Source organism: Neophocaena asiaeorientalis, unplaced genomic scaffold (assembly GCF_003031525.2).
Source record: "Neophocaena asiaeorientalis asiaeorientalis breed wild unplaced genomic scaffold, Neophocaena_asiaeorientalis_V1.1 scaffold78, whole genome shotgun sequence".
In the NCBI taxonomy this organism is placed as follows: Eukaryota; Metazoa; Chordata; class Mammalia; order Artiodactyla; family Phocoenidae; genus Neophocaena; species Neophocaena asiaeorientalis.
The window spans coordinates 101,105-115,538 of record NW_020175018.1 but is presented as its reverse complement, the minus strand read 5'-3'; the positions used below and the strand labels follow the sequence as shown (position 1 = coordinate 115,538).

At 44.9% G+C, this 14,434-nt stretch overlaps 1 protein-coding gene across 2 annotated transcripts in view; it reads left to right on the top strand.

Annotated features, from left to right (window-relative positions):
- FKBP15 (FKBP prolyl isomerase family member 15) overlaps window positions 1-13,875 on the top strand; it is a 55,950-nt gene extending 42,075 nt beyond the window's left edge. For both annotated transcript variants that reach the window (XM_024762284.1, XM_024762283.1), the window contains exons 20-28: window positions 497-668; window positions 2,588-2,724; window positions 6,451-6,606; window positions 7,358-7,510; window positions 8,480-8,608; window positions 9,224-9,331; window positions 9,642-10,285; window positions 11,684-11,780; window positions 13,235-13,875. In XM_024762284.1, the coding sequence (XP_024618052.1) occupies window positions 497-668; window positions 2,588-2,724; window positions 6,451-6,606; window positions 7,358-7,510; window positions 8,480-8,608; window positions 9,224-9,331; window positions 9,642-10,285; window positions 11,684-11,780; window positions 13,235-13,312 (1,674 nt within the window). In that variant the 3' untranslated portion in view covers window positions 13,313-13,875. The remainder of the gene's footprint in view (window positions 1-496; window positions 669-2,587; window positions 2,725-6,450; window positions 6,607-7,357; window positions 7,511-8,479; window positions 8,609-9,223; window positions 9,332-9,641; window positions 10,286-11,683; window positions 11,781-13,234) is intronic.
- Window positions 13,876-14,434: the final 559 nt, after the last annotated feature.

Here is a 14,434-nt window from a genome sequence, read left to right as displayed (position 1 = left end):
GCATTCAATTTAAAATTTAAAGTACCCTTTTCTTGTTAAAAAAAAATGCTTATTCATTATAGGAAACTTAGAAAATGGCAGGAATACCATTTCTCATGTATCAGATTGGTGAGATTTAACAATAGGTGGTGACTGTGTACCAAGCCACTGAGTATTTTTTCATAACACTATTCTTAATAGTTGCATACAGGATAGATATATCAATTTGCTTAAGCTCATTTTTAAAATTATTTTGTGTTTCCATTGTTTGGCGACTATAAACAATGCTGTATCAGTCATCCTTGTAGCAAAATTTTTGTACTCTTGCATAGTATTTCCTAAGGACAAAGTTTTGCAAGGGCATTCCTGAGTCAGAGACCTTGCACATTCGAGGGCTTGGGCTTAACTCAGGTTGAAGGTGGTCTTAGCTATCTTCCTACCAGTTCAGCCAGCACAGAGTATGTGAGGTTGGGCCATCACCATCCTTAAAGTGACATCGTACTTTGTTACTGTTCAGGCCAAGGTGACAGAAGAGTTAGCAGCAGCCACTGCACAGGTCTCTCATCTACACCTGAAAATGACCGCCCACCAAAAGAAAGAAACGGAGCTGCAGGTACAGCTGACAGAAAGCATGAAGGAGACGGACCTCCTCAGGGGCCAAGTCGCCAAACTGCAGGCAGAGCTCTCAGGTATGCCCTTGCTGGAGGGGGCTGGGATTTTGGCAATGTAAACTTGAAGAATTACACTGTTTCCTTCCTCCCAGTCCATTTGGCATAATGCTAATGAAGTTTGTGAAGGACAGAGCCAAAGGTTAAGGTGAACCAATATAAACCTATTACATGATTGCTTGGCATAAAGGACAACAAAAGAACTGACTCTCCATTTAGAGTGGATCAGTGGCCACAGTTCTGCTTTGTTTGGGCGAGTGTTGAGTATCCTTGGTACTTAGGATTGGCCTCATAGGCCTTGAGGTTAAACTAACTTGTGACTAACTAATCTAACTGAAGGGTTCCTTTAAGTTGTGACTCAGTAGAAGCTTAAGAAGCAGGTGCTTCCTGCTGCAGTTGCCGCTTTCCTAGAGCATGGATTGCAGTCCTTCAGCCTGGCACTCAAGGCCCCTCCACCTTGGCTTATTTCCTGTATGTTGCCCAATTCAACGTAGCTCTGGACATACTAGCCAGCCTGCTGCTTCAACACATCCTGTATTTCTTGCCTTGCTTTTTATCCATGCTGTTCTCTGGACTTGGTGTGCCCACCATCGCCAAGATTTGACTCCAGTTCTCTCCAAAAACTGCCTCTTTCAGAAACTTTCCCTTTTTTTCTTCTAGAATATTTGATCTCCTTTAAAATCCTTCATCTCCGAGTGCATTATTATGCCCATTATCAGAGATAGCCTTTGATCAGCACTACTTATATGTGTTTTCCCTTCTAGAATGCAAGCCTCTGAAGGGCAAGGATGGTGTCTTGCTCATCTTTGTAAAGTCCTTCCCTTAGTATTAGTTTAGTGCCTGGCACAATGGTGCTGCTCAAGACATGGTGACTTGAAAAGCAGATTTGTGAAGACTGGCGTGTTGATTCATCCACCACTTTGTATAAAGAAAGACATGTGGAAGGCACAGATGGGACCAGTGGGTGGGGTGTGGCTGGAATAGCAGCAGAGTTAGGAAAAAGCAAAATTAACTTGCCCAAAAAGAAAGCTAAAAAACACTGATGTCAGTTGGTGAAGTGATACCTTGAAGATAAATCCCTTCCTTTTTAGAGCATCACTTGGGTGCACTTGAGGGAAAATCTTAGATTTGAATGTCGTACAGATAGCCTCTTTTCTGTTTTCGTGGTGCTCTGTGACAGTTACCTTAAGGGCACCATAAGGATCTCAAAAGTCTTCCAACAAAATTAATTTTGATGCATTACTTTTTTATTTTTTTTATTTTTATTTTTTATTGATGTATAGTTGATTACAATGTTGTGTTAATTACTGCTGTACAGCAAAGTGATTCAGTTATACATATATATACGTTCTTTTTTTTAAATATTCTTTTCCATTATGGTTCATCATAGGATATTGAACGTAGTTCTCCGTATTATACAGTAGGACCTTGTTGTTTGATTTATTACATTTTTAAGAAATATTCCAAATAGCTTTATTTGAGAAGGAATGTTTTGAAAGCAGACTCTTGGTAGAATGTCCCAGCTACCAAGAGAGTTGAGAATATCTTACCCAGGCAGTGAGAAAGGGCCTGGACCACTACTAAACAAAGATCTCAATGTGTTGGGTCCAGTGTGTTGAGATGATGACTGAAATGGAATTGTGGGAGTGGTAATATTCCGAAGGTGGTCTCTGACCGCTTGGAACATTTCTCTTCCATTTTGTATGTGTCGAAGGTGACATGTAGGTGCAGAGATAAGTATGGATGGATGGGGGAGTCAGTTTATGGCTTGATAAACCTGCTGTTGGTCAGTGAGGTGATGCTGGAAGAAGTGAGTGGAAGAGGCTCGTGTGGTAGGGTTGGGAGATGATGGAATGCAGCTTTGAAGGTGGTGCTGGGATGCCATACAGCCCACTGCAGCTCTGGTTCTGCAGCCAAGTCTCTGTGCTGTCATATCCCAGAGCTCCAAGAAACCTCTGAGCAAGCACAGTCCAAATTCAAGAGTGAAAAGCAAAGCCGGAGACAACTGGAACTCAGGGTGACGTCCCTGGAGGAGGAGCTGACTGACCTTCGAGCTGAGAAGGAGTCTCTGGAAAAGGTAAGTTCTACATCTGAAGTTTCTCTGTTGGGCCCAAGTGGCCAGGGTTAGCTGTTTAATAAACATTTTTATTTTCCTTTTAAAAATTACAGTTGCATGTGCTCATTGTAACAAATACAAATAATACAGAAAAGTATAAAATAAAAAATAAAATTTATCTTTTCCCCCTCTCATACACTAGAGGCAACAACTATAAAAGATGTATGATTATTCTTCCAGATTGTTTTCTGTGTATATAATATATACATACACATACGTATATACATGTATGTATAAAATAAATGTACATACATATATGTATGCTGATAACATTTTTAACAATAATGAGATCGTATTTATTTTTATTAATTAATTTTTTATTTTTGGCTGCATTGGGTCTTTGTTGCTGTGCGCGGGCTTTCTTTAGTTATGGCGAGTGGGGGCTACTCCTCATTGTGGTGCGCGGGCTTCTCATTGCAGTGGCTTCTCTTGCTGCGGAGCACGGGCTCTAGACATGTGGGCTCAGTGGTTGTGGCACACGGGCTGTAGAGCACAGGCTCAGTAGTTGTGGTGCATGGACTTAGTCGCTCCGTGGCATGTGGGATCTTCCCAGAGCTTGGACCTCTGTCCCCTGCACTGGCAGGCGGATTCTTAACCACTGTACCACCAGGGAAGCCCCTGGGATCATATTTAATACTTAAAAAAAAAAATTGTATTGTGGCCATTATACTAATGAGAACTTCCTCATTCTTTTTTTTTTTTTGCAGTGTTGATTATTTTTATTTATTTATTTATTTAAATTGGGGTATAGTTGCTTTACAGTGGTGTGTTAGTTTCTGCTGTACAGGAAGTGAATCAGCTGTATGTGTACATATACGCCCTCCCTCCTGGACCTCCCACTACCCACCCCCATCCCACCCATCTAGTTCACCACAGAGCACCAAGCTGAGCTCCCTGTGCTATACAGCAGGTTCCCACTAGCTATCCACTTTACACATGGTAGTGTATATATGTCAGTCCCAATCTCCCACCCCCCCTCCCCCCTGTGTCCACACGGCTGTTCTCTACATCTGCATCTCTATTCCTCCCTGAAAATAGGTTCATCTGTACCATTTTTCTAGATTCCACATATATGCGTTAATATACGGTATTTGTTTTTCTCTTTCTGACTTACATCACTCTGTATGACATTCTCTAGGTCCATCCACATATCTGCAAATGACCCAATTTCATTCCTTTTTATGGCTGAGTAATATTCCATTGTATATATGTACCACATCTTCTTTATCCATTCATCTGTCAATGGACGTTTAGGTTGCTTCCACCTCCTGGCAATTGTAAATAGTGCTGCTGTGAACATTGGGGTGCATGTGTCTTTTTTGAGTTATCGTTTTCTCAGGGTATATGCCCAGTAGTGAGATTGCTGGGTCGTATGGTAGTTCTATTTTTAGTTTTCTAAAGAACCTCCATACTGTTTTCCATAGTGGCTATATCAATTTACATTCCCACCAACAGTGCAAGAAGGTTCCTTTTCTGAACACCCTCTCCAACATTTACTGTTTGTAGATTTTTTGATGATGGCCATTATGACCAGTGTGAGATGATACCTCATTGTAGTTTTGATCTGCATTTCTCTAATTATTAGTGATGTTAAGTATCTTTTCATGTGCCTCTTGGCCATCTGTATGTCTTCTTTGGAGAAATGTCTGTTTAGGTCTTCTGCCCATTTTTGGATTGGCTTGTTTGTTTTTTTGATATTGAGCTGCATGAGCTGTTTGTATATTTTGGAGATTAATCCCTTGTCAATTGCTTCGTTTGCAAATATTTTCTCCCATTCTGAGTGTTGTCTTTTCATCTTGTTTATGGTTCTCTTTGCTGTGCGAAAGCTTTTTTAAGTTTAATCAGGTCCCATTTGTTTATTTTTATTTTAATTTCCATTACTCTAGGAGTTGGGTCAAAAAAGATCTGTGATTTATGTCAAAGAGTGTTCTTATGTTTACCTCTAAGAGTTGTTTTTTTGGTTTGTTTGTTTTGTTTTGTTTTGTTTTTGCAGTATGCGGGCCTCTCACTGTTGTGGCCTCTCCCGTTGCGGAGCACAGGCTCCAGATACGCAGGCTCAGCGGCCATGGCTCACAGGCCCAGCCGTTCCGCGGGATGTGGGATCTTCCCGGACTGGGGCACGAACCCGTGTCCCCTGCATTGGCAGGTGGGCTCTCAACCACTGCGCCTCCAGGGAAGCCCCTCTAAGAGTTTTATAGTGTCCGGTCTTACATTTAGGTCTTTGATTTTCATTCTTTATAACTACTACATAATAGTCTACTGTGAGGCTGTACCATAGTTTATTTAACTATTCACCTGTTGATGGATATTTGTGTTTCTCTTTTTTCACTATTTCAAGCACTGCTGTTGTGGACATCTTTGTACTATATAACTATTTTTGCAAATTCGTTTCAGCATTTCCATAAAATGGATCACTCGAATTAGAATTGCTGCATTAGGAGGGAGACGCAAGAGGGAAGAGATATGGGAACATAAGTATATGTATAACTGATTCACTTTGTTATAAAGCAGAAACTAACACACCATTGTAAAGCAATTATACTCCAATAAAGATGTTAAAAAAAAAGAACTGCTGCATCACAGAAGAGTGCTTAACATCTAAATTTTTGAAATAAATATTGCCAGATTATGCTTGAAGAGTTTGTTAGCTTACATTTCCAGCACTGTGTGAACAAGCCCATTTCTCCATAGTTTTTCCAACTCTGCACGTATCAATTTTTCTAATCTTTATAGTCTGATAGGTGAAATATACTATCTTGTCTTAATATATGTTTTTGTTAGTATTAAAGCTTTTATATATTTAATGCCTATTTATATTTCTTCTGTGAATTCTTCTTAATGTCCTTTGCTATTTTATCTATTGTAATATTAGTTTGATTTAGAAACACTATTAAAGGTGCTAATCCTTTGTCAGTCATAGATGTTACAAATATTTTTCTAGTTTACTGTTTTTTAACTTTAATAGTATCTTTTGATGTTTTATAAATTTAATATCAGGGTAGTACTAGCCCCACTGAATGGATTGGGAACAGTTCTGTCTTTTTCTGTGCTCTGAAACAGTTTAAATATGAAAACAGCAACCTCTTTCTGAGGTTTTAATAAAACTCTAGTAAAGTCCTTTTGGCCTAGTGCCTTTTTAGGGGATAAATCTTGGTCTGTATTTTCAGTTGCTTCTATGATTTTCTCAGGTTTTTTAAAAACCAGTTCTTTCTGATCTTGGGGACTGTTTCAGTTTTTCACTGTTCTAGATCAGTCACTACTGCAGTGACCGTCCTCGTAGCACATCATCTTTGTGAACATGATCTACTGCTTCCTTAAATTATAATTTGTGTAAATTCTGGGTGTGTGTGCGTATTTTGAATGTCCTTTCACAGGATTCTGATTTTCCTACCAGTAGATTGTGAAAGTATCTACTTCCCTCTACCCTCACCACTGTTAAGATATTCCCCATCTCTTCATAGAATGGTAGATAAAGCTCTTCTTGTTTTCCTTCTTCTTGTCACAATTTTTTTCTGCCAGTAGCCAAGAATGTTAAATAAATAGGGGAAATTAAATTGAAAAAATGAATTGTTTCCAGAAACGAAGTAAGGACCCAGTGATGTTAATAACTACCACCACCAACCATCACCATCTCCATTTATCCTCTATCAGACAACTAGAGCTGATGATGGTTCTCTTGTTCCTAAGAACCTCTCAGAAAGGAAAAAGAAGTCAGCTCAAGAGCGCTGTCAGGCTGAGGAGGAGATAGATGAAATTCGTAAATCACACCAGGAGGAATTGGACAAACTTCGACAGCTCTTGAAAAAGGCTCGGGTGTCCACGGACCAAGCAGCTGCAGAGCAGGTAATGGGAAGCTGAAGCACTTTGGAAATAAAAGGAAGGCATGAAGGACTCAGAAAAGTTTCTAGTTTCTTCTTTATCCTTTAGGATGAGATTTCTCATAGTTGATGGGCTAACTTTGGACAAAGGTGGAAGAAGAGCCAGGAATCGAATGGAGAATCTTCTTCCTTTTTTAAAGCTTAGTGAGAATTTTACTATAAGTAAAACATGAAGGAAAAAATTCTTTATAAAAACATTCCAAACATAAGGCCAAAGTCCTCACCCACCAGACACCATCCTTCAGGCACACTATCGTCCTTGAAAAGAAGGGACTTATTTAGGTAATTAGGCAGGGAAACCAGGGATAGTGGCAGTACACAGCTGGATCTCTAGTCCATTTGACAGCAGGCTTTCTTTTTGTAAGTTCCTAAATTCATGTTTGTATGTTCTTTAATTAGAGTGATTTGGTGCCCTCAATTTGATCACCTATGGGAATTTGGACAAAAATAAGTTTCTTCTGAACCCATAAAGTTTAAGGGCCTGGATCCTGAAAAGTATGATCATACTAGGGCCCTGCCTTCCTGGGACCTGTCTAGACAGTCACACCTTTACCTGGTTGGAGTACCTTTTAGAGTCCTAGCAGCCAAGGTCTTCCAAACAGTTGTTTCCTTGCTAAATCTGGGCTCTTAGCTTACTCTTTTTTCCTTGTTGAAGATGGGCTTCCTTAGATGTGACTAGACCCCCCCAGCATACAGGTATTACTTTCTCTTGGCAGCTGTCTCTAGTACAGACTGAGCTGCAGACCCAGTGGGAAGCCAAGTGTGAACAGCTGTTGGCCTCTGCCAAGAATGAACACCTGCAGCAGTACCAGGAGGCGTGTGCACAGAGAGATGCCAGGCAGCAGAAGCTGCTCCGTCTTGAGGAGAAGGTGGGTGTTTTCCCTGGACTTAGACAGCCTGGTTAATTTGAGGCAAACAGGTTGTTCAAGTCTTGCAGATCCTTTTGTACCTGAAAGATGTTAATAGCTTGAAAACAGAATCATACTTTCTCAGCTCTCCAGTTTATCAGTAATCTTTCACATACTCATTTGGGATGACAGGTCAGTGACCTAGAAAAAGCAGCATTCATGATCTGGACCATGTTTTCCATTATAATCTGATCCTTCATTTATTAAGCAAATATTTATTGAGTGCCAGTTGGGTTCCAGACACTGTGTTAGGGAAAGGAACTCTCTTCAAGAATCTCACAGTCAAGGAAGGGAGACCGAGGAACAGAGATAAGCATTAAATGCTGTGAGACCCAGAAGAGGAAGTGCCTAGGGGAGCACGGCCAAGAAGGACAAGGAGCTTCGGTGAGGTGGGGAAGGCTGAGGGAGGCGGCAGAGGCTCTGGGCAGAGGCCCTGAGGTGGGCTGGAGCACAGGTGTGGTGGGATCATCTGGCATAAAAATGAGAGAGAGAGAGAGAGGGATGGCTTAGCGCCAAAGTCCTCATATCTGGAGGTCAGTTTCTTAAAGTACCCAGTTGAAAAGAGGAAGGCAATCTTGTAGGTGAATAGGTTGCTTCTAACGTCCACTGTTCATATGTCTGTGTGACTAGGGTTACCAAACCCTGCCCCACCCCCGCCCCGCCTTTTTATTTTATTCTTGACCTGATGAGGAACAAGGCAAGTGACCTTGTTGGTAAAGAGGAGATGAAGTTGTGAGTTGAGATTGAGTGATGAGGAAATGGAGTGCCCTGAGTCAGCAGGCCTGGGTGGGGGCGGAGGGTGTGGATGTCAGCAGACCGAACGAAGTGAGATTGACGCTTGAAGCTTAGGATGGTTCTTCTCCTCCTGGGTTTCCTGACCTTCACCTGGAAGTCCAGGTTCCAAGGCCACAGCCACAGTCTGTTTTGCAGTGTTTAGCCCTCCAGGCCCAAGTCACAGCCCTGACAGAGCAAAATGCACAGCACATCAAGGACCTGGAGAGCAAGTCCCAGATGTCTGGGGTTGAAGCTGCTGCTGCTGCTGCTGACCCCTCAGAGAAGGTGAGCTGCTGATTTCGGAGAAGTGAGCCGTGTCATGTCAGGGGATTGAATGTACACATCAGGCGTTCAGAAAGAACTTTTGTTATTTTGTTGTGTTGTTAGCTTTTTTCCTAACTTTATTGATCTCCCACTCACCTGACTTAAGTCACAGTTAACCCATTGGAATCTGTCTCTTTGGTGGCAACCCCCAACGGGCCTTATCCTGAGGTTTTGACAGATAAGGGAAATGTTTCTAAATCACAGGAGAGGAGTGGGAAGTGTGCCCAGCATCTTCTAGCCACTAATCCTCGTAGCCCATGACAGCTCTAGTGGTGGCCACGGTGGGAGGAAAGCATCAGTGAGTGGTCTTTGAGCAGTCTTGGGCACACAGGCCACAGCTTACCCATCCTTCATAGCCCTCCTCTCAAGTGCTGCTCATTATTTAACATCGTCCCCTCCACAGTGACAGCCTCAGGTGTCTCAGTCATTGACCAGCTGTGTCCCACCGTAGAGTTCTAAGAGGGCTTCATTTTAGCCTTCCAAACCTCTCTCTGGAAGTTACATGCATCCCTTAGTCGCTTGATTTTGGCAGTGTACATTTTGATACTGTTTTTCTCTCCTCATGTCGTCACTCAGGTCAAGAAGATCATGAACCAGGTGTTTCAGTCCTTGCGGGAAGAGTTTGAGCTGGAGGAGTCTTACAATGGCAGGAGCATTCTGGGGACCATCATGAACACTATCAAGGTACAGCTGGCTCTCGATTGTTTCATTGGGATGGGTATCTTGTTGCCCAAGTACCGTCTAAGGGATCCTGCGTAAAAAAATGATTCAAGGCTGTTCATCAGTAACTAGGATGCCTGGAATGACTTACCTGCACAGATATGGACAGCCTCCTTTGAGAGGAGGAAACAAAGTCATTTGAACTGAAAAAAAAATTAACTGAAAAACAAAGTCACTTGAACTACATGACCAGTTGTGTTAATAGGAGAGCTAGGAGTACCTAGGAGTGCCTCTGTTTCCAGTCAGTGATCCTTTCCTCTTGGCTTTTGAACAGATGGTGACTCTTCGGCTGTTAAACCAACACGAGCAAGAGAAGGGAGAGAGCAGCAATGAAGAAGAGGAAGAGGAAGAAGAAGAGGAGCGACCTCAGAGTGCTTCCGGACAGTCTCAGGCACCCTTGAACAGGGAGAGGCGGGAGCCCCCGATGGTGCCGTCAGAGCAGGTGGTCCAGGAAGCTGCCCCGCTGCCTCCTCAGGCCCTCCCCACTCCCCAGGATGATGCACAGAGAAGGGAAGTGGAGCCCTCGGAAGCAGAGGCGCGCTCAGAGATAAAAGAACCGGCTTGCCTCCCCTCCCGAAGAGCTCTGGGGCCCCCAACTTCAATTCCCCCTGCGCCTCCAGGCCCTGTGACTGTGGACTCTGCAGGTGAGGAGGCGCTGGCAGCCAGCCCGTTGGGAGATGCCTGTGTCGGGGAGCAAGAAAGCTCCATGAGACTGCCCCTGACTTCAGACCCCGAGAAGGTGGACCCACTGGCTGTGGGGCCTGAAAGTCCAGGAGGAGAGCCTCAGGCTCCAGAGCTCCAGAAAGACGAGGATGGCACTAGCTCCGCTGCTGCCTCCCAGGAGCCGCACGGCACAGAGGCAGCGTCTGCGGCCTTAGGAGCAGTGCCTGGATCCGAACACCGTTCTCAGCATCCCAGGTGTGTCCCCTGGGCAGAGTTTCAGGAACAAGGTGGCTGCGTGTGGAGGTTGTCTCTGGTTTTTCCAGGGCTGGTGACTCATCCTCAGAGCCTGGCTGGCCGATTCGCTTACTCATTCATTCATTCATTCATTCATGCATGCATGTATTCGTAACAGGCTCCGTGGCAGGCACTGTGGTAGTGTGAGAGGCAAGGCAGAGTTCCTGAGCTGAGGAGCTTACAGTCTGGTGGAAAGACAGACAGACTCTTACACAGTTCAGCTCGAACAGCGCAGGCGTTAAGGGTGCTGACCCTCTGTGTGTAACTTTACAGTTGTCTCATCCCCAGATTCAGCCAACTGTGGGTCGTGTAATACTTTAGTACATATTCATTGAAAAAAGTCTACATATAAGTGGGCCTGTGCAGTTCAAACCTGTATTCTTCAAGGGTCAACTGTATGTTATAAATGCGTGACAAATGCTTCATAAAAAAAAAAAAACAGGGTGTCTAATAGAGAATAAAGGGAGAGTTATTCTGCATTAGACAGAGTGATAAGAGGGGCTTATTCTACTTTAGATAGAGTGATTAGAAGGAATTATTCTACTTTAGTTAGAGTGATTAGGGAAGGATTCTGAGAAGGTAACATTTAAGCTGAGACCTGAAGGATGGATAGAAGCCTTTCCTGCCAAGAGTGGGAAGAAGCATTTGCAGAAAGCAAGAACAGCACGTGCGAGGCCCTGCGGTAGGAGGGACATGACACAATCAAGGAAGAAGGCACAGTGAGTGGGAGGAGAGTGGTGTTATGCTGAGGTTGGAAAACTCAATAGGAGCCAAGTCATGTGAGATTTTGTTGTCACTGTTAGAAGTTTGGACTTTAAGTGCAGTGAAAAGCTATTAAAGGGATTTAAGCAGAAGGGTGCCATGGTCTGACTTACCGGCTTTAAAAGATCGCTCTGGAGACTTCCCTGGTGGTGCAGTGGTTAAGAATCCACCTGCCAGTGCAGGGGACAGTTTCGAGCCCTGGTCCAGGAAGATCCCACATGCCACGGAGCAACTAAGCCTGAGAGCCACAACCACTGAGCCCGCATGCCACAACTACTGAATCCCACACGCCTAAAGCCTGTGCTCTGCAGCAAGAGAAGCCACACCAATGAGAAGCCTGCATGCAGCAGCGAAAACCTACTGCAGCCAAAAATAAATAATAAATATAAATAAATCTATTTTAAAAATTATTTTTTAAAAAATCGCTCTGTAGGTTATGGAAGGAGTCAAGAGTGCTGGGAGGCCAGTGTGGAGAGGGAGGAATTCCTGGGTGATTACCCCAGGATTCTGTTGGATTCTTAACCCAGAGCCTGTGGGCATTGTGGCCTGGAGCAGAAACATTTTCCTATGACTTGATTTTCCTGATTTTTCTTTCAGTCTCTCTGAGGATGAAGAGGATGAACTGTTTAAAGGGACAACTCTGAAAGTTCCCAGGCCCAAAGCACAGGCTGAGGAGGAGGATGAAGACGAGGTGGTAAGGAAGTCCCAGGTGCTGCCAAGTCCTCACACTGCTCCCTGGGGGCCCTTCCCTGCTGGCTGTGAGAAGAGGAATGGAGTCTGTTGGTGGCTCTCTCCCTGGGCTCTGTGCTCAGGGCCCTGTGGGAGCAGGCTTGGGGTTGGGAGGGGGCAGCTCTGTAAGCATGGTGGGGATGGTCAGATACCACTTTATTCTTGACAAAGGACCACAGTCTCCATTCACGCAGCAGTGGTTTCTACTTTAAGTAAAGAAAGTCGGGCTGCTTTGTCCTGTACTAGAGTGCTAAAGCCTCAGGTTTCCTCAGCTCTGCTAAGGGATTCTATTTTACAACTGGAAAGGACTTTGATGATCTTCTTGTCTGGCATCCTCCTTCATCAGCAGACTGAGGCTCGGGATGATTTACCTGAAGCCAAGAGTGAGTTAATGGCAGAGCTAGGACTACAACCCCAGGCTCCTACTAATACCACCTGTTTCTAAGCATTTTCTGCTTCATCAGCCTGCTTTCCAGTCAGCTGCCTTGTTTTGTCACAACATCCCTGGGCAGAAAACGGGTTAAGCCCTGATAGCGTAGCCTCACTTCTCGGGAACTACTCTGGCCCGTGATCAGTCTTCACGGGACCATCCAAAGGGAAGGCCACCAGAGCAGAAGGTACCTTAGTAGAGGACACTCAGTGTGCCTTCTCCAGCATCAATCCCCGCTGCCCTATGGGACCTGTTCCCTGCCAATCCGGAAGAAGAAGGCCAGGGGCTCAAGTCATGAGAAGAGAGGAGAGTTTCCTCGGAGGCCTGTTAATCCCCCTTATCCTCCTACCTGATTGGGGGGTGTGAGGGAGGGAGGGAGACTAGGGCTGGGAGGCTGTGGCCCTGGGTTCCTGGGGTTTCTTCATCTCGGGATTCTCCACTTGGTCATGTGGCCAAGCCTCTGAACTCGACTCTCTCTCAGATGGTGGGGCCGCGTCCAGAGCCAGACAGACCGCCTCAGGCCACAGCGTCATTTTTTCAAATGTGATTGTATTCTTCCCTGCTTCCCTTCATCCTCCTGCATCCTCTTCCCTGAGGGCTGCTCTGCTTCTCTGTTCCTTCATCCTACTCCCACTTTGCCCTTCGACCCTTCCTTTCTGACACGAAATGTGTAAGTTACCACATGAGAGGAAACCTGTCCAATCAGTACACGTTTCTCAAATAAATGACAAAATTAGCCAAACAAAGTTGGTCTTCTTGTCTCCGTGTTGAAAGATTGCCTCCCTTCTCTGACTGCTTGTCTCAGCTTTTCTGGAAGCCTAGGGTTTGCTGGCCTCAGGGTTAGTCCTTTCAGTAAAACCCTAACCAGCAACCTCCTTTCCAACCTGGAGCTGGGAACAGATGCTGATCACTTCACCTTGCCCAGGCGGGAAGTCCATCTGGTGGTGCAGGGACGATTGAGGACTGACTGCTCTTTCCTGTTTTGTCAGAGCATGAAGGGACGCCCGCCCCCAACACCCCTTTTTGGAGATGATGACGATGACGAGGACATTGACTGGCTGGGATGAAGACCCAGGAAACTGGTGCAAAGGTTTCTCTACCAACCTTTCCCTAAGCATGATTTTGCACATCCAGCCCCAGGTCTAGGCGAGCCACAGGGTGAGGTGAAGGTGAGCATCCAGAGGACAGTAGTTCAGGTATCTGAGTTAGCCAATTTCTGAGCCCCCGCCTGGCCAGGTGAAGCCCAGTGTGAACCTGTCTTCAGAACGCTGGGGTGGTCAGCAGCCCGCCACGGTCCTGCCTCAGAGTCCCCCATGGAAGAAGGGCTGGGGGGCTCCCCTTCAGCCAGTCCCTACAAGAGTCCTGCCCGCTCCCAAGCTTTTTATTCTCTGAACTCTCAGACTGATCTGCCTCTCAGTACTCAACTGTGTCCCAGCAACAAGACTGTCACCTGGGGTTAGGTCTCCCTGGTAGAACCGAGGGTGGAGTATACCATCTAAACCCGGTTCAGTTAACAGCCTTGCCTGCAGTCCTGGGACATATATCTTTTGTCTGCCTTAAAGCTGATATAAGAGGTCAATGAATATTTGAAATTAACAAAACTAAAATAAATGTTTGCAATGAAACTTGACTCAGGGTGAAATCGAATTTGGTTCTGAGGGCAGTCTGTGCTCTCTGGGAATCTAAGGGTAGGAGCTGTAACAGATCTGGGTTGGTTAACATGCATGAAAGCATTGTGACATGTTCCCTTTTGTACTTAACCCTGGAACTCTTAGGCTTTCAAAGAAGGTCACCACTCTGCTATCCCAGCTCATCCCAGCTACTTTAAGGCTCAGGGCAGCAGGGTTGTCTGAGGACCAGTCCTGTCATCCACTGGCTCCTGCAGGTGTAGTCCTATACCCTAGGAAGCCATGCAGAGAAGGTCCCTGTGTTCTCTTGTCATCCATGATGGCACCTGAGAGATTGAGTCTTCACTTTGAGAGCACCTTCCATTCCCTCTGAGTTTAGGCCCAGGACTAATGTAGGGAATACTGAGAAAATATCTGTGGTCATTTTACTTATTCCAGGATTTTCTAAAAACCATGCAGCCAGTCTTCAAAAAGTAGAATAATTTTTGTTTGTTTTTGTTTTTGTTTTTTTTTTTGCAGTACGCGGGCCTCTCACCGCTATGGCCTCTCCCGTTGCGGAGG